Source organism: Sander vitreus, chromosome 20 (assembly GCF_031162955.1).
Source record: "Sander vitreus isolate 19-12246 chromosome 20, sanVit1, whole genome shotgun sequence".
Taxonomy (NCBI): Eukaryota; Metazoa; Chordata; class Actinopteri; order Perciformes; family Percidae; genus Sander; species Sander vitreus.
Window position 1 is genome coordinate 23,646,438 of NC_135874.1, and position 20,673 is coordinate 23,667,110.

The 20,673-nt window shown below is 40.5% G+C and overlaps 1 protein-coding gene across 1 annotated transcript in view; it reads left to right on the top strand.

Moving 5' to 3' along the window:
- The window catches only part of babam2 (BRISC and BRCA1 A complex member 2), an 88,490-nt gene that overhangs the window by 57,619 nt on the left and 10,198 nt on the right, over positions 1–20,673 (top strand). The window contains exons 6-7 of the mRNA XM_078278281.1: positions 374–483; positions 16,809–16,908. Of these exons, the coding sequence (XP_078134407.1) occupies positions 374–483; positions 16,809–16,908 (210 nt within the window). The remainder of the gene's footprint in view (positions 1–373; positions 484–16,808; positions 16,909–20,673) is intronic.

A 20,673-nucleotide genomic window follows, 5' to 3' on the forward strand; every position in this document is an offset into this window, starting at 1 on the left:
GTGAAATCAGCAAGCACATAGGGGGCTTGATCAATGACTACAAATGGTTAATGATTTGACAACATGTAAACAGCTGTCTGTTGAGATTATGCTGTATTTAACGCCAGAGAAAGATAAAAAAAAAAAAAGACTTGGAGTTGGAAAAAAAATGTGTGAGACAGAGGAGTGACAGACGTCAAAAACTTTCCAAACATAAAAACGCTTTCTATACCGATTGACCTTTTAAACATGTCGACATCCTACAAACTGGTTATTTTCATAGATACCACAGCTATGTCTATGTGACTGAGTCCCAGCTTCAATTCAATGATGTTTTGCCTGTGGATAGTGGTTTAACTGAATAACATTACTGACCTGGCTTTGTCTTTCTCAGGACACAGCGTTGGACCCTGGAGAGGACGTGGCCCTTCTCTCAGTGAGCTTTGAGGATGCTGAGGCTACCCAAGTCTTCCCAAAACTCTTCTTGTCCCCCAGCATTGAACAGTAAGGCACATCACATCAATAAATATGTTTTCTGTTGTTCCTTTATGAGTTAATTCAGTAAAATGTATGTTTTGATGGAGATAGTGATTTGTGTATGCAATCTGTGACACCACAACAGCAGGACGGCAAATTTAAAGTGGCCATCTTATGCTCATTTTCAGGTTCATAATTGTATTTAGAGGTTGTACCAGAATAGGTTTACATGGTTTAATTTTCAAAAAACACCATATTTTTGTTGTACTGCACATTGCTGCAGTTCTTCTTTTCATCCTGTGTGTTGAGCTCTCTGTTTTAGCTACAGAGTGAGGCATCACACTTCTATCCCATCTTGGTTGGGAGGCGCACATGCGCAGTAGCTGGGTAAGGATCACATCATCTAGCTAGCTGTTTGTTTCTACAACTTCAGTAGTGCAAGGCAGGATTAGCCGGGAGACTTCTTCTAAATGAGGGCACACTTCCAACTTTGCGTGGAATACCTGCAGAACAGGGACATGTGATGTAAGTAGTTCTTACTTGTGTTTTGCCCTTCAGAACGAGCTAGCATGCTAGCGCTAGCATGCTACGGTTAGCCACCTCGTTTCGGCTAGTGACGTAGAATGCCCTGCCGATTTTGAACAGCTCACCCGGAGACTGAAGGCAGGACACATTCAGAAACCGTATCTCACTCAAAACAGCATGGATGTTTTTTTTTCAAAGTTTGTATGCATGTGGAAGCACCAGAGACACAAAATAACACCCCAAATCCCAGAAAAAGTGATTTTTTTTTCATAAGATGGGCACTTTAAAAAGTTGGGGCCCAAAGATCCTTAAAGTTAAACAATGAGTGTGAATCAACTGGATTTACCCTCATGTAAACTAGGACTGTGTATTGGCAAGAATCTGGCGCTACGATACGTATCGCGATACATGGGTCACGATTCAATATATGGCAGTATATTTCGATACTGTGCGTAAGGCGATATATTGGGATTTTTTTTTAAAGTATAATTTTAGAAAAACTATGATGTGAATAAAAGTCAAAGAAGTTTACTTTAGGTTAACAATTCAGTACACAGAAAATCAAACTGCCAGTTTGGGATTGTGGTTCACAGGTTTATTAAGCAAATTTGTATATGCCCAAGTAGGCTAAAGTTCAGCCATAGCTACGTTGTTAGCTTCTAGCAAAAAGTCAGGTACTGTTAGGTACTGGACACTAGTGGTGCGTCTCAGCATAGCCGTCTAGCGGTAGGGGGTTTAAACACAACATAAACGTGAACCACTGTCTTACATGAATATCTTTGCACGTAAACTAAATTTTTTTTTGAAATCGATATTGCGTTTTTAAAAATCTATATAGTATTGCTAAATAAAATATTGCGATACTCAAGTGTATCGATTTTTTTTCTTACACCCATAATGTAAACAGAGATTATCAGCATTTATTCTCTATAAATAATAAATGAGAGTTTGATGTTATAGACTCGTATGGTAATTGTCTTTAGATCAGACCAATTCCTACAGTATTGGGGGACAATGGAAAAGACTCCAAGTGTGTTGTAGTAACTCACCAATAAAAACAAAATACCTTTTGAATCCCAGGGAGCGGCATAGAAGGTCAGCAAAAGGAGATGTGGTCCCACTCGCTCTGCTTCCGTTTCGAGGATGCAAGAAGTAGTTGACGGATAAGTGTGAGTGTGCTGTGAATGTAGCAACATATTATGTCATTGTGAATAATCCCATTGTCTGGACTCATCAGTCGGTTCCTCAAAAACAACAAGGGAACAAAAAATGAGATGGATGACACACAGTGTCTGAGCTAGTGTTGACTGGATGTTTGCAGACATCTAGGGTGTTCACGGTACAGAGTGTGTGTGTGTGTATGTGTGTGTGCATATACACAGGCTTGTGTGGAATCTTTAATGTGAGTCTGGGCACTGCTGTGTGAGTGGGCACTTCAGCATTGTGCATATTCTCTTTGTTCAAATCAATTTTTTTTCTTGCTGATTTAGTGTGTGCGTTTGTGTGCATTTGTCAGTTTACATTTGGGTGTGTGTGTGTTTGAATGCATGCATGCTTGTGGGTTTTTATATCCCAAATGTATGCGTCTTCTTTTTATGCGTTTGTGCATACACACCAGTATTTGAATATGCTTTGCTCTCGACACAAAGTCTCTGTAGGTGTGGAGGATTCAGATGTGTGTGTGTGTGTGTGTGTGTGTGTGTGTGTGTGTGTGTGTGTGTGTGTGTGTGTGTGTGTGAGAGAGAGAGCCAGGTATGGACCCACTCTGACCTCAGGGCCCCACGGTCTGGGCTTTCGTGCTCGGAATAATCTCAGGCTGATGTTTATTTACAAGCACACGCCCCGTCGCACCAGGTTAGGAGACCTCTGCTCCCCCCCCCCACCACCACCACCACCACTCTTTCTCGCTCTCTCTCTCTTTCTTTCTTTCTCTCTCTCGTCCTCCTGTCTCACCATGTTCCTATTTCATCCTCATCGTCCATGCTCCTCTGTGGATCCTCTGTTTTGTCCTTCTCTCCGGTTGTTTTGATTTTTACAATAATCAAATCCTTCCTCCCCTCTTCTGTCTCCTGCCATTTTTGCACATTATCTCTCTCTCATTTACCGTGTATATCCACTTATCTCTCAGTCTCCAGCATAATCGCTAAAGCAGCTACATGCACACACACACAGACACTTCTCCTTTCCAATATGTAAAAATGAAATGTGACAGGAACTTATCCCCATGCAGCAACTGCAACAAAATACCATAATTACACCACTGTTATGGTGTTTAAATTGCAAAATACTTCAGGGTTTAGATGTGTGTGTTCATTGCATATGTCTGCATGTTTTCTGATGGAGCTTTGCGTGTGTGTTTGTGAGGGAGACTGACCTTATCACAGTTCCAAACCAGACTGAAGCTGTTGCAGTGGTGTTACAGTAGAGGCTCTCCTCGTCTGCCAGTTGCGTGAGGAGAACAGACAGAAGGAGGCTAAAGGCAGTAGAGTGGAGAGCAGGAAGTGGGGAAGCTACAGCGCAAGGGATGGAGAGGGGTGGTTGCCGGCGGAGAGGCAGGGGGGTTAGATGGAGAAGAGGCTATAAAACAAACCCTCTAAGAAACCGCTCAAAATGCAGGCAGAGCCAAGTTCTCATTTACAACCCCTCTTCTCCTGCTTAATGTTGCCTCTTTGTCTTTAAATTTTTGCACATATGCATATCAAGGCTGTGTATGAATGTGCTTTGCTACATGCTTTTGCGCACCTTTTTGTCAGCTGTGTGGGAGTGTGTTAATTCATGACCCAAGGCGAAAATGTATGTCTTCTTCACTGTTGTTTGAAGACAAACGATTGCATGTGTGTGCGAGTTTGTGCATGAGCGCATTGGTATTGTATTTGTTGTGGATGCTACTTAATTTAGCATGCAGATGTGTGCGAGCCAGCCTTTTGCTGTATGTGTGTCCATGTCCTTACTGACCCTTGTTAGTGTTTGGTTTGTGTTTGGCTGCCCATTGTCACTGCATTGGCTCCAGTGAAGAGAGAAACTCATTTGTTGCAGTGTTCCTGCACATTCTCTGTTTTCCTACCAAGCATTTGATAGACAGTGACATTCAGGAGCTTCTGCATTAACCGATCTACCGCAAATGTTCACAATATCATATATTGCCAGAATGAAATTCACATCAAAACAGCTTCGGAAATTGTTTAAATCAGTTCTCAGTTTATGAAATTGTGAATGTAGCAGCTGCCTGACAGCTACAGAAATTGGCTCAGCTTTGGTTTTGGCACCCCTGGATTTCAGTGTTGGTACAGGCTGTCATATCAGCTACATCTATTCAGTGTCAAACTGTTCTGAGGTTCTTTACTGTATGTCTGCAATCATCCTGTCATTCCTTTATCTATGCAGTCATCCTCCTGTGTACAGACATCTATTGTTCCTTTCCTCCCTCCCTTAATCCCCTATACTGCTGTTTTGTCTATGTACAGTTTGTTTTAATTCACTTCTTCCCAGTTTTTAACCCTTCCATCCTTAACGTTAGAATTTCTGTCCTGGTTGATTTGGTGGCAACAATGGTTACTGACCGTGGTAACAGCAGCTGCAGATTAATACTATAGCAAACACTCGTTGAGCAGCTACTTTAGAAATACAACAGAAGATGGGAGCGAGAGCTGAGCCCTGAGGGGAACGTAATTAATTGGGAGACAGTTTGGGACAACATTTTCCACTGCTCCAAGAACCCAAATCACCAGTATATCCACTTCAACATATGTCATAGGACATATTGGACTCCTCAGAAGAGATACGTCTCTAAAGTCATTCCCACTCCCTATTGCACGTTCTGTCAACCTGAATAAACAAACAACCTGAACTTTCCTGCACATGGTCTGGGAGTGTGAACAGGTGCACGAGTTCTGGAATAAAATAACATCAATAATATCTGATGTGATAGGATGTCGAATTCCTACTGACCCGATTGTTTTGTTACTTAATGACGACTCTAAATTACACCTGCTTGGGGGAGAAGAAAATTTGGCTAGCCGGCTCAACTGCAACCAAGAAAATGATAGCTCAACGCTGGCTCCCCCCCATTCGCTTTGTATAAAACGGTGGTTGGAGTATTTTCTGGACATAGTTATGCTTGAGCTCTCTACAGCAAGGATTAACAAAGCCAAATCATCAACTGCAGACCTATGGAAAAACGCAGCCGCACAAGTATCAGTCCTAATGACCTAAACATCACAAGAATTACAGGAGAGCGACTAGGCACGGTGTGATTTTTATTTGTATCTATTTTTTTTTTTTTGTGGGTTTTCCTCAAGACTGCAGAGGGGTGGGGGGGGTGGGGGGGGTTAGGGGGAGAGGGTTTTTGTTCTTGTTCAATTGTGTTTGTCTGTTCTGTATGTTGTAAAAATATAAAAAACAATAAAAAAATTGATGTCTGAAAACAGAAGAGCAGCTGTTATATATGTTTACAGTGCCAAACAAAAGCTTTTATTTTAACCAGTAGTGCTGTCTACAGGCCACGCTAAGGCTCACTTTTCCCTCGCACCATATGCGTGTAACTGCGACCCAGAAGCATATTTTTTGGCTTCAAGTCTTTTTTATTAGTCTTATGTGCGTAACTATGGTGGTTGTGTATTGATCTCTGAGTAATGCCAAAACGCTGGTGACCTACACCTAAAAATGGGCCTGAATGCATCCTATGTACACGTACACAGAAGACTAAGGCCGCAATCAGAGAGTGTTTGCAAAACGCGAGGCACACTGCACTGCCTTTCTTGTTAAAAACGCCCCGTTTCGATCTGTTGCAGGGTTTTTATTGTTGCTAGGCAACCATCAAATCACCCGTCCTCAGCCAACCGTTATTTTGCTGTGGAGTTAAATGACGTTGGGTGTTTTTTACGCTCTTAAGTTGACATTTTTTCAACTCAAGGCTTTTAGTTACCTTGCACAGCAGGATTCTCGCTATATATCAAATATCATACTAAAATCCATCTAGTCAGGCTTCAAGTAATGCGTTTGTGTCCGAACCACCCATCAGCGTCCTATGAGGAGCCACCGGCAGCTTCAGGCGTGGTTTAGGTGGGTGTGACCGTCTGACTGTTTATTCAAAATAACAATGGCGGACGTGATAGACAGGTGGTTCATCCAATCTTCTTTTAAGTGCCTGTCCATTCCCGAACAGTTTTGCTCCGGCAAGAAAATGCAAGGCGCTCAGCAACGCAAAAGCAGCGAGCAAAACGCTTCACTCTCGCACCACTTCTGGACAAAAGGTATTGTCAGTAATAGGAGGTAAACTCTGGAATAAATAAGAGAGTGTCCTACATTCAACACCTTTTAAAACACACTTAAAACAGTGGCTCATAGAAAACCAGAGATGCACTCACTTTTAACTGTTACACATTTCATCACCCATACACTTTCACTGTTAAACTGAATGCAGTGTAGAGGTGGATGAATAATGTCTTTGTCATCAATGTATAGGTCACCATTATGTGTACCTTTTTAATTTACAGTGAATGAGTGCTGTATGACTGCTGGCTGTCTCTATGTTAGTCCTATGTCACCTGCCTAGGGACTGCAGATGAAAATTATTATTTTTACCAATTGTGGCATATTTACATGGTGTTTTTATACAACAATGTTCATAAATATGCATGGTCCTTATCAAATAAACCAATAAAATAAAAAATAAAATAAACGCAAAAGCAGCAGGCAAAACGCTTCACTCTCATTGGAAACAATTGCAAAAAGCCGCCCCAGGCTGCTAAAACTCGTCTGATCAGGGCCTAAATATTCCGCTTTTGTTTTTGTGTTAAATGACCATTGTTTTGTTTTGTAGACACGTTTTTGATGAAGGACTGCAGTCAGCGGTAACCACGGTGACAAACACATTATGTTTCCTTGTTTAAATCACTTGTCATTATATGAAATGGTGAATCCAGCTGTGAACAACCACAGACATCATTTCAGCTTTGTTTTGGCACCACTGTATTTCGTGTGTTGGTACAGGCTGTCATATCAATCTATGCAGTGACAAAATGTCCTGGGGTTCTTTCTGTCTGCAATTTCTCCGTGCACCTGTCTTTCCATCATCATATCATTTTATCAGTTGTTCTTTTGTTTGTTTATTCATCCTCCGTTCTTCCATCCCTTGCTCCCTCGTCCTTCGCTGCTGTTCTGTCTCTCATTTTATTTTTTTTAAATTCACTTTTTGTAGTTTTTAACTCTTGTCTCCTCTGTCGTATTTCTTCCCCCTCAACACACACACACACACACACACACACACACACACACACACACACACACACACACTCTCCTGTGTTTCTCATGTCTGCCGCCTGTCTCTTTTCTCTCCATCTTTCTCCATTTTTCTATCACTCTCTCTCCTCTGCTGATCCCTCTGGCTGATCCTCAAAGGGAACCGGGAGAATGAGTGGGACTTAAAAGAGAGAGAAGAGCTGTGCTCTACCCAGCGAGGTCGTCCTTCGCTCGACTGAAACGCAGCGAGGAAGGAAAAAAACAACACACCGGAGAAGAGAGCTTTTCCCTCACTCTCCTTTTCTCTTTCCTCCACCTCTCTACTCTTCTCTTTCATCACTCCTGAGTTGTTTGATATCTCACTGTTACTCTCCGTCAGCAGGGGCTCGGATCTAAGGGCTCTGAACGCAAACTCGTAAGCCCCCTGAGCTACAGTGTTATACCTCTATTTCTATTCCCTCTTCCTCTCCTCTTTCTTGCTCTCTGTTACTTCTTTTCTTGTCTTCAACAGACCATCGCTGTAATGTTTTCTGCCTTACAGAGCGGCAATGAGGGGAAAAAAAGATGTTGAAATACCCCGACAGACACCCACATTTTTACCAATAATGAACCATGTACGTAGTCTGTTACATTGGTTCTCCCTCTCTTTGACTGTATCACAATCTTTTTATGTATAAATTATTAATCATGAGAAGTCAAATCAGTTATTCTGTAGGCTTACAGATTCACCTGCTTATGATTCAATGTTCATTTGTTATATAATGTTATATGTGCCGCTTGGAAGAAAATATACTGTGATAGGCATGGTGTTACGCTGTGTAGCTCCTATGGTTTTCCCTCCTTACTCATTGAAACTAGCTGTTAAGTGTTAAATAGATTTAGACATTTAGAGAATGTAAAAATGTTAGCTTTGGAGGAGGCAGAATTTGTTGTCAAGCCAAATTATTTCTTTAACAACTAGTGTTACAGTAGAGGTTGTGCTGATCAGACCACACAAATAAGGGATTCTAGTATGCCAGCGAAACAGAACAGTTATGAGACAGGGCAGTATTAACCCTTGTATTGTCCTTTGTGTCACGGAGACTTGTTTAGTTTGTTTACATTTTGTATTAGCCTGTCCAAACGCGTTCGAGTGTAGCATGGGTCTCAAGGCGTTCCGAGTGCAGCACGGCTCTCTGGGACCCCGTAGGACGATGATGAGGCGAGTGGGGAAACGTGTTTGAGTGTTGCACGGGTCTCAACGCCTTCGAGCACAGCGCAGGTCTCTGGGACCCCGGAGCACGATGACGATGATGCGGCGGGTGGGAAACGCGTTCGATCACAGCACGGGTCTCTCACATAGTACGCAAGGGTCACCGGGGGGACCCGAAGGACAACACAAGGGTTATGGTTACTAGAATCAAGTGGGTTGGGAGTGTGTTGGCTTGGATTTATATACCAAATTCAATTAATCATATGAATAGCTAGCTATCAGGTTGGGCAGAGACTTTCAGAAGATGCAGCTCAAACGTTTCCATCAATCTCACACAAGGCATCAAACTATTTCTGCAGAACTAACATATATTATCCTTCTGTGGCTTTGGGCAACGCTGTTTTTCTTCCTTTTTCATCATTTCACTGAGCTGTACAGTACATGGAAGCAGCATTCTCCAAATGACATAATAATTGGTGACTGTCATAAAAGCTTCTTTTTTTTTTTGGCGGGGGGGGTTATGCGGAAACAAGCTGTGATCACCACAAAGACATTATGACCTTTTAGGTTAATATGGTGAACATAGTTGCTTATTTTAACGTCCAGCACATACGGAGCCACATTAGGATTCATTTAGAGTTGTGTTTACATCTACCCGATGAATGCAAGTCCAATATTCACTCTACTGGTTTTTTTTATTTATTTTTTTTTATTCACCTACTCCTGAGGAAAATATCTGTCTCTCTAGCTGCTGAATGCTTCACCATGTTCACCAGCTACTCTCGGTGTATTCTGTTTGGTGCTGGGCAGTTAGTGTACAGTGATTTTTGTAAGATTTTTTTGCTGTGAAGGGCTGCCTGTTATGGCTAAAAAGGATACTGATGAGAGCGGTGTGGCTGAACCAAAACCGCAACAAAAACAGCCGGAAAAACACTTAGTAGAGCAAGGAAGAACTCCACATATTCTGTAGGTTTGTCACCACTAGTGACCCCTTTCACATACAAGCACCACATAAACAATCTTTGTTTGAGTACAGACATCGGCTTGCAAAGAGCACACGAACCCCACAACAGACGGGTTTTGTTTTGGCCTGCCATCAACTCACGTTTGTCATTTTCACCGCTAAAATCAACAGTCTGCACTGGCTGAAAAACGAGAAGCTGCTAGCTGAATGTTTTGTACACTGATCTTTGTTAATGAGAAAGGGAAAGGATAGATAACGGATTCATTTCTGTCGGAGTTTAGCAAGTTTTGCCAACCCAGGTGTCAGAACGGAGTCCGTCACTGATGCAATCAAATAACCTTTCACATTCAGACACTGTATTTTTCACTCTAATATGCAGTGAAATGCTGGCAGTGGACAGAACTGCAGAATACAGTAAAGAAAGGATTGGATTTTGATCAGCTTTCTTTTTGCTAACTTCAATTCATTATGTATTGCCCAGTACGCCCCCGATAACGATTCTTAGGGTCGGCTTGGGACATCTCTAAAATCTTTTGTTGTTGGTTGCGCTGCAGCAATAAAATGCTCATTAGCATGGCTTACTGAATTCTTATCTGTAGTAGTGAACAATTTGAATGAGTAATTAAATGAGATTCATTGCATTCAGATGTCATTGCAGCTTGCATCAGAGAATTTCAGTAATTCGCAATAAATGTGGCTCTAACCATTATCAATAACCACACACCTTTTAACCTTTAACATTTGCCACTTTTTTAATGGTCTCCTCCGACTATTTTGTAAACAGGCTCGTCGCTCTTTTCATCCTCTCTTTTACTTCTCGTTTCCCTGATTGTACTGTGCCCATGAGATGAGTTGGATACATCTCTCCTTCCCCCAGAAAACCTGCTGCATGGCATAAAAGAATCGAGTGGGCACCGTCTCTGCCCCCAAACCAGATTTAGGAGCCCAGAAAAATCAACACAGAGAGACAGTTTTAGGCTGCAGTGCACTAATGTTTGTGTATCTGCATTTGCCTGTAGGTGCCTGTAGGTGCGTGCGTGCGTGCGTGTGTGTGTGTGTGTGTGTGTGTGTGTGTACACATGCATGCTTGCCTGCCTGCTGATGTGTGTGTGTGTGCGCGTGTGCCTGTGTGGGTGTACAGTTTGTGTGTGTCCCTTCTCCAGGATCTGTAGAGGTGTTTTATAGCCTTTGAAATTCTTTGCATTTCGATCAGATATTTTTCAAGGTTTTGTGAACGTCTTGTCACAGTCTGAAACTGTCAGTCTCATAAAATAAATTATCCACTTACCCGGCAAACCAACTCAACAGTCTAAGATATCAGCAGCTCAAAGCCACTTTTTCCTCCTCCTTGTCTCCTTGAACACTTTGTCATTGTGTTTTTCTGTAAGTTTGTGTAAAGTGATGCTGCTGTTATTTGAAGTATGATCTCCTCAATATGTAGACCATCTTCAATCCCCAGTGGTTAGTATACAGTATGCATAATCAAGTGACTGTTAATGATAAATACGTTATACTAGACATCTAAAGGCTGACATACAGTACATATTAAAGAGAATGGAAAGGAAAGAAGGAAAACAAATTATGAAAAGTCACGTAAACATATCCATTAGTGTGCAATACAGAAATAATACAGACTTTATAGCACATTTTCTGCTCTCAATTTTATAATTTTCATTAGATTTGTGTGTTTGTGAGAAACCCTTAAACACATGTTTTGAAATTGTACCTTTTTCTTAGTAACAAAGAAATATTCATGACTAAATAAGTAACAATCAAAATCAGTTTTCAGGCTATTCTTTATTAAGAGTTAATCACTGTCTGAAATGCCTGAATTGACAGCTGCTCAGCAACATGAACAAATAGCCCACACCTGTCATCAGGTTCTTATTCAGATGTTGCAAGATTGTGATTAGTGCATGCACGTTAAGGACATTACCTTTTCTCAATTTAGCCCTGCCTACTTCAAACCAGTGAGAAAAGCAAAGAGAAAACCACAAATGAAATGAAATGTCAAAGCATTATGGTTCTCCCATGTGGTGACTGCAGTGACTGTCTAGGGACTACAGATTGTAGAGTCCTCTTGATAACAATAAATTTTGATCATTTACATTTCTGCTTCACCAGAAGTCAAGACGTCAGATGTGATGAAAAATTAACCCTTAACAATTTGCAGTAGATATGGCACGATGAGCTTAATTCACTGATGGCCTTTCCTGTGCCGGCACAGTCATCACTTGTAGCTTTTCAAATACATCCGATAAATATGTTTTGGTAAGGTTAGTAATCCAGTCATATACAATAGTAGTAGTGTAGTCACAACCTGCAGAGGGTCATGTGGAGCACCCCGCTGCCAAATGGATCAACTACCGCCAGTTGAAGGGGTGATAGTGGGCAGTAAGAACATTTTGCTCTGTTGCCCTGCCCAACCTTATCATATACTAGTGAGATAGTGTAAAGGTTGCAGCCTGGGACTCTTTATTAATCTGGTTTTATCCAAATGGATGATGGATAGAGAATCTGAGAAAAAGTCAGCACTGTTATGCCAGGATGTTCACCTCATAACAATAAGGTTACGGACTCCTGTTGCCACAGGCCAAGGGCGCCTTGTCCAGCCACAGAGGAAGAACAGAACGTTATTTAGTCCAAACAGTCAACAAGCAGAGTCATATGTGGGCCTCTGAGAACCCTCCAGGCTTTAGGAAATGAAGAAGGCAATCAAAATGGAAATGTTGCTCCTTTGAAACTACATTTACATCTCCAGACCGTTCTTGTTGGCTTTATCTTTCACTTTGGTAATGAATCATGTCTGCCCTCTTTCCAATTGAGCCTTTAACTGCTCTCACGCTGTCACTGCACTGTCATACACACCCTTGCAAACACACACACAATAACACACACAAATAAACAAACTGAGCTTCGTCACCATCCACCTGAGTCACGGAGGATAATCTCTTTGGTTGATGAAGTCACAGGAAGCCCTGTCACTGTATGTGTGTGTTTGTGTGTGTGTTTACATGTGTGCATGTACCACTGTCTACTGTAAATATGTCATACAGTTGGTTGCATTGCTAGGAAGGGTTGTGTTAGGCAGCATGTCTGCAAGATGACTCCAGTGTGTGTGGGTAGTGTTGAGAGCGATATCACCAGGAGAGACAGAAGCGGGGTCTCTTCAGGGTGCCTCTTGGAAAGTAAAACACCATTATGTCTAGATTCTGAGCCCACCCACAGGAAGTTCAGTTTAAAGCAATACAGAGCTCATACACAAAGTCTGATAACATTGGCATAATAATATTGATAACATACCATTTCAGGAAAATGTTAACCTATTGTTATCTTAAGATATGAATATATATTTGCATTTATATGTAGGAGTACACGGAATACAGTTACTCATAATTTGTGTTCTGAATACGTAATGCCGGTACATGTATTCCGTTACTCCACAACACTGCAAACCGGATGTGTTGAGTTTCAAAGACGTGGGCATTTACAAGGCATGGAGTTTCTAAGATGCCATCAGTTGCATTATGGGAAATGTAGGATCTAGCATTTCCTTTGAGCTTGACTCATATTAGGGACTAAACGTTAGAATATCTTGTCCTCAGCTGCATTTATTTTGAATCTTTGTTTTGTGTAAGTCCCCCAACTTTGTTGAAGTAAAATACCATTATATCGATCATCATATCACTGGGGCATGCCTTTACTATTTACACACATGTACTCTTCAGTCAGCATTTTTCAGTTGAAGTTGTTGTGTCTGTTGAAGGTGGAGGCTGAAAGCTTTACTTTCAACCGTGTTTTAGAATAGGGATTTCCAACTGGTGGGTTGGATCCATCCAGAGTGGGTCCTGACTCGCGAGTGGGAAAGACAGAAAGCTTCCAGACTAGGAATTTTATTGCCAAGTACCATTTCCCACTTCCTTTGCTGCAACATGTAACTTTACCACACAAGTAGCCTATTGATACCTGCCCTGACGCTCATGTGACCCTCGCCCGTCTGTTGACTGTATCGGCCTTTTCAGACTCTTTGCTGCTTGTAGCAGCTTGAGCTGCTTGGGGAGAAGCTAGCTGCTTCACAACAGGCTGAAAATGATGAGACCGAATGTATCCAACTTTGTTTTAATTAAATTGAACACACAAATAGTGGACTGTAGTGTACTGTAAAGTACTGGCCAGGGACAAAAGCAACTTTTCTTCTAGCTCTGCAGCTGTTTTATTGCTCTGTTCTTTTTTTTATCAGATCTGTTTACCTGTTCTGCTGTAACAATGTTTTTAGTAGCCTGAATTAGCCTTAAATAGTTGTAACTGACATTGCTTTTTTAAATATTGATTTTTAAGCCCTAATTGCACTCTCTTGCCACACTGTTTCTAGTGTGGGTCGCAGTTGTAGTAGTTGTAGCTTACTTGAGTACTTACGTAAGTTACTTAAAATATTTGAGTTAACTTATTTATGTATTTAAGTCTTCATTTTGTGTGAAATAAAAGCATGGTCTTTTTTGGGGTTGAATCCACCAACAGGTAAATGGATGGATAGAAATGGGTGTTAAGTTGGTCTATACTGTATATGGAACATGGCCCGATGTCTAAGGGAACAACTGTTCAAATAGTCAAGTTTTGGATGTTGGAAGACCTTTTGTTGATACTAGCACAAGAGGTTGGTGGAGAGGTCAGAGTGTTCAAGAGGCAAAACCATTGAAATTCAAAATGCATCACATTTGTTCACATGCCTGCCATTGACACACATGAGTGACGAACACATCTATTTTGTGCCTCTGTCCGCATTTCCATCTGAATGATATGGAGCTATTCTTAGATCAGTGGGAGGATAGATGGGCATCATTTAGCTTTTCATTTTCAAAGGCTTCTCTCCTCGTCGCTGTAAGCCATTTTCAATCGATTTGTTCGTGCACGGCAATATGCACAGGCTAATGTTAATTATGTGCACAAAGTCTACTGTAAATGGTGGCTTTGGAGTTCTAGAGAAAAGGATTTTGACAATGGAAATGGATTCATGAGAATTTGCATGGCTTCTCTGTGAATAAGACCTTATTAATATTCAGTTGAGGATCATTTTGCAAAAAGACAAAACTTGATCTAAAGTAAAAGATTTATAACATATGAATCTTTGTGGATGGGTGTGATTTTTATCTTTAGCTATCAGTAAAAACTGTATGTGAGGAATGAGCAGCTGAGAAGAAACCAGCTGTTTTCCACACAGAGCACGAGAACGACTTCATCATTTATCCTAAATACAGTTCTACGTGAAGACTATGACTTCAGTCGTTGGGGACCTTTCCTGACCTCTGTTGAGACATAATTTTCCCATAAACATTTGTGGTTTTGGTTATGACAGGTGGAGCGCATGATGCTGTGCTCCACCTTACCTCACTACTCCCACAACCTTTCTCTCCCATTTTCAACATTGTGCAATTCTCAGAACTTTGGTCTTAGTCGCTGCCTTTAATCTTGTTAAAAAAAAATATTCATACACCAGCAAAATTCTCTAGTGAATGTAGTGCTTTTTGGGGCTCTACCAAACTGTCATGAATCATTTATAACCATATAACATATAACGTCTCCATAACCTAATGCACACCTTCAGTTGCAGCTGCTGGCACCAGAATTAAATGGAGAAAACTCTAAATGCATATTAAAGAAATTATCCTTAACTCACAAAATGTACTTTTCCATACATATAAATGAGTAGCAGAATAGTTTCCAGCGTACCGCCTGTTTTCCTCCCTGCAGCCGTGAAAATGATTCTAACTCACAAATTTAAATATATGCTGGTTCCTGCTTTTAGTTTTTTAAAGCGCTCCTTTTCATTTGTTTATGTTTTTGTATTTGACAACGATACTAATTATTAGAAATAATAGTAACACAATTTTTGCCACCTCCCCTGTTTTAAATAAGTCATCAGAGGGTTTGAATATCTTATAAAAGGGTTTGTATAAATGCTCCTTAAGCTTAATGATATACAGGTGCTGGTCATATAATTAGAATATCATGAAAAAGTTGATTTATTTCAGTAATTCCATTCAAAGAGTGAAACTTGTATAATGTATACATTCATTCCACACAGACTGATATATTTCAAGTGTTTATTTCTTTTAATTGTGATGATTAGAACTGACAACTAATGAAAACCCCAAATTTTGTTGTACTGACAAGAGCTTCTACTGTAGTTATAGTCAGTAATGTAATAGTAATACTCATTTTTTGACTTTTGGAGCTGTTTTCGGTCCGATCCCTCCTGCACTATGCTGCCTAATTTTAATAGTTTTCCCAGAAATGTCTTTTTCAGTATCAGCACTGATCCTGGTTTTATTGTGATGTGACGTTCAAAAACACTTTTTTTGTAGTTGCACCTCCAATTTGAGTGTTCTCACTGAACTGTTTGACATATTACTGATTATTGATGATTACTTGCAGCTGGACATTAAATGCCCTGTTTCCATTTACAAAAAAAGAAGTGTTCGGTGTTTTCATACCAAGCATTGATAAACCAGATAAACTAGTTTTTTGGCTTGCAAGTCACATCTCAAAGAGTTAAGGCGTGGCTTGGACTTGGCTCTGGCATGATGTGATGGAATCGGTGGGGTCTTGGTCTGTGATTCACTGTAGTGGTGTTTTACCCTGAGATACATTATTACCATTATAGCCTTTCTGATCACCTAATGAACAAGCCCTAGGGCCGCATCTCAACATATGTGATCTTTGACATTTGACATAATGTAGCATGATGTAGGCTATTTACATTTATCATACATGCTTAACCTGGTCAACTTCAAGCATCCACTACCGCATTGATTTTAAATTAACATAACAGCATTTCTAAATGCCCTCCGAATGTCCTTTATTATAATAAAGAATGGAAAAAAATAGAAAGCAGCGGAAGACATCCTCCTCTATGTGTCTTTAAATGAGCATTAAAAGCCAATATGCAGTTCCTTAAGACCTTTAACCTGTCCTGAGGGTATTCCCTCTGTTTTTGCCCCAGATCAGAAAAAAAATGAGGGAGTGACTATTTCGGTTGGTTAGTCATTAGGGAGCTGGAGCTGCAGCAGCAGATTTCCTGATTAAACAAGCATGCACTAATCACTAATGGAGCTGTGCGGCAGGATTGAATCAGGAGGATGTCAAAAGAATAACTGAACAAGTCAAGGAGAATAAGGAGGATGCCACAGGCATGAGTCACTCCTTTATTTATTTTTTATTCCACAACTTCAGTAGATGGCAGCCAACTGATGTGCTCAGTATTTGTTTTGTTTTACACACATTTCCATAAAGGCAGGTGGTCACACAACATCTTGAATTGTCCTAAAGATTGTTGTGGTGGCACAGAGAACATGGTAGTAACTTTATGTTGAGTGTAACCTAAATATGTGCATACATTTACCGACTAACTGTTGTCTTTTTTTATTCAATCAGTGCTCTGGGAGATTCCTTAGCACTTCAAATCCCAGCATTCCCCAGTGGCGGATGCCTAATTGACTATGTCCCTCAAGTGTGCCAGATACTCAACAACAAGGTAACAGCGTTTGGTTAAACTTATTTTACTTTTATACAGCATGTTTAGGTGTGCTTTGTGTGTTGTGTGTATGTCGATGTGTCCATCACAAAGAAATAATGTCTTTAAAAACTAATGTCTGTTAGTTTTGGGGTCTGCATTATTTCACACTTGTTACTGTGTGTGTGTGTGTGTGTGTGTGTGTGTGTGTGTGTGTGTGTGTGTGTGTGTGTGTGTGTGTGTGTGTGTGTGTGTGTTTTAATGTGTGTATGGGCATTCATGCACGTGTGTCTGTGGGCGTACTGGCCAACCTCCATAGGATGTCTGAGCACTCCTTGGCCTCCGCAGGTTGACAGGTAGATATGTAGTGTAGACACGATGTGATGTCATTTCCCTCAGGAGAAATGCCCATCCCCCGCTACCAACAAACACACACACACTGCACACAGATACCTTCCTGGTCTCTGAAAAGCATACTCAGGGTGACTGGAACACCTGTGTCCCTGACTGACCTCCATGTCTCTGGGTGTTTTAGTCAACAACATGTGAAAGGCAGCTTTATCAATAGCAGATAAAGACAGTGTTCCACAAGGAAGGAGGAATCATGCTCATAATGTCACCAATACTACTTGAAAGAGCAAGTACACATTTCTAATAAAGTATACTGCCTCTAACACACATCCTTCTTATTGATTTAATTCAGAGCCAATGATTTATTGCAGTATGCAAAGTTTAACCAGCACTATGTGCTGCATGCTGGCCAACTGCTGTTGTTAAAATGTACAATACATAGACTAAACAGCCTAAGTGTGTTAGCCTTAGCAGTGATCTGTCCAAATTAAAAAATTTTCATGGTGTTGTCACAGCTGGCTTTGCACTCCAGTGGGGGAGATTCATAAAATGCTATGACTCTGATCAATTTCATGCCCATTCACATTCAAGCTGTGAATGAATTATCATGACGCAAAACCATCTGAAAGTGAGAAGTAATGTGTGGAAGCTTTTTGTATTCAACAGTGTAGGTGGAAAATGTGTGAGGAAAGACACGGTTGTAGCCTTTTAACAGTAACGTTACCACAACAACAAATCTGGATTCACCTCTTCATAGCCTGATAACTAGACTGAATTCAGAGGTCCTACTGAGCCACTCGGAATGGGCAAGACAACATCAATTCCATAACGTAGTTTCTCATTAGGCTATGTGGGTTGTGTTCATATTCATTCAAACTATATATGGTTGATATTTCTCATTTGTGGGTTTTTTGGATAGTGACAGCCTTTATGATATTTGAGCTATTGAAGCAACTTCCACAGAAAAGAGGGCAATGGCTAATCTTAGTGACGCTAGTTTGACAGCTTTCTGGTCATCCTAATCAGTTTTAATTGGGCTTCAACATAGATACATCTAATAGACAGTGCTAGGTGTAGTGTTGACTGTAGAATATTACTACTATTACCATTAAAACAGACTTTTACACTCTTATCTGAGTGTAGCAATCCTCTTGGTCTATATTGATCAGGTTGTTAATGGTCATCATAAAAGAAATTTTATTTTTGTACCTTGTTCTTGGATCTCAAAATGTTATTTATCATTTGTTGTGGCCTTTTGGTGGTCAAGCATACAGGGACTAAAAGAAAAATGGACCCTTTGACAGCATGAAGTAGTAATTAGCAATGTCTCATGTTCAATAGCGGAAATGTGGCTCAGTTGTGTGGCAGAAGTGGCATTGGTCATTCTTTGGAGTCACTTCCAGTCAAAAGAAGTAACCTAGATTTTGCCAGAGTAAGCAGATATTATAAGTAGATTCATCAGAGGAAGGTAGATGCTGAAAGTGTAAGCAGAAACACAAAGCAGTATGTGGCTTCTGTATATCCGTTATTGTTTGTAAGATTTATCGACTGAGGCCCAAGAATGGCAAAGAAAAGAGACATCATTCTTATGTGAGGACAGGCTGTGCAGTCGTTTTGTTCTCTTAAAACCATCAGTCATTTACTCCCACATATTCCAGATGCTGTGTTTGTATTGTAACTTTATTGCCACATACTGTGCACACAGCTGGGACTGTGACTAGGGTTGTGGCAGCACCTGGCATCGCATCATTAAAAAGATTACTCATGAAAATCAGTTCCAGAAGCTAATAGGCCCTGATGGGTTTTCAGTCACCACCTATGTATATACAGATGTGATCAACTCACAAGACAAGGAATTAGTTGCTTTCAATCAATGAAATCATCCTTAGCCGGCAGTGTTTTTTGACCTGGTAGTGATAGTCAGGTAGGAAATTGGCCTATGAGAGAGAAGCGGAGAGGAATTAATAATGAAAGCAGTATAATTAAATGTGTCAAGTGTCTGCTTCAGCTACTTTTACAAATGTTCGGGTTTCGTTTTATTGTGTGTGTTCTAGGTTATTGCTCTTCCCTTACGTGTTTTTTAAAGGGACCAGTTCACAACTTATGTCTGTATCCAGATGTGTTATCAAGCTAATGATCAATCCAATCCCAACGTTTACATTTAAATTTATAGCTGGTACACACAGTATGTGTTCCCATTGCTGGCATTCTCATTACATTACATTTTTACACATGCAAAGTAGACAGTAGGAGGAGAAGCACAGTCAGTCAAAACAATCGTAGTCATTGTCTGGCCATTGGACCCTTTAGTATACAGCAACAGCTCAAGAGTGAACAACAGGTTGTTTCTGCCACTGTGATCACTAAGTAAACAGGCCCCATATACATATACTGTGGTGGCATCTCACTTGTATACCAGAACAATAACACTGCAATTAAGTAAGTACGCTTATTTAGTGTCACAGCACACTTTACAAGTGCATAGTACACCTTACAAATAAATAGATTGTAACACATTAAAACAAAAGAAACAATACTTAGGAAAGTGCAGGTGTTACATTCAGGGTTGAATTATTCAACTGTAAGCAAGTGAAAAAAGATTGGTTTTCAGTCTTGATTTAAAGGTCTCAGTGGTGTTTGCCTCTGATCGAGTGTGGTAAATTGATGTTTTTACTCTTCAACTGCTTTTGCGAGTCCACAAGATCTTGTAGAACCTGTGATATGTTGAAATTAGGGGTGTGGCGATATACCGGCATTGACGATAACTGTGATATTAAAAAATAAAATAGTGATATCATGTTAGCACATATGATAATATTGTGTAAAATAATCCAGCGCCTCTGTAAATCATTTCCGTTTCTTTCCGTTCTCGCTTTGTCTCCCTTCCTCAAACGCCCCACACATTGGATGTTTTGTTTATCAGTTGATCTGGTTGCCTTTAACTATCGGCGAGGCCATGAATGACATCAAAGTACTCTATTTACTATTTTTGGATTATCTCCGGAATGCTGCGGTTTAGAGACTTACTTTATATTGCCTTGCTTTGTTACTGTTATAGCTTCCCAATGAGCTCCACTGTGATCGTGTCCCTTTGAGAAGCATTCTAATTCAGCATGGAAGCAATATAACGCAGTTGGGGCTGGTAATAAACAGCTGGAGGTCTGATATGTGCCGTATACTGTAAACAGTGGTAGTAGTGTTCCATGTGACGTTTCTACTGTGGCCAAGTCAATTTGAATTATACTGTGTCTGCTTACTCCTTTCATCATCATAATAAACACTGCATTTTATTATTCATACATGTCAAGTCAGCAAGGTCTGAGATCTGTTTTTCTCAGATCCCAAAGATTTTCTTTTAGTAAGTCTTTTTTTCCTGTTAGATTTTTCTATGGTATTTGAATTTTTGATGCCCACATGGATTTGATCAGTATCATA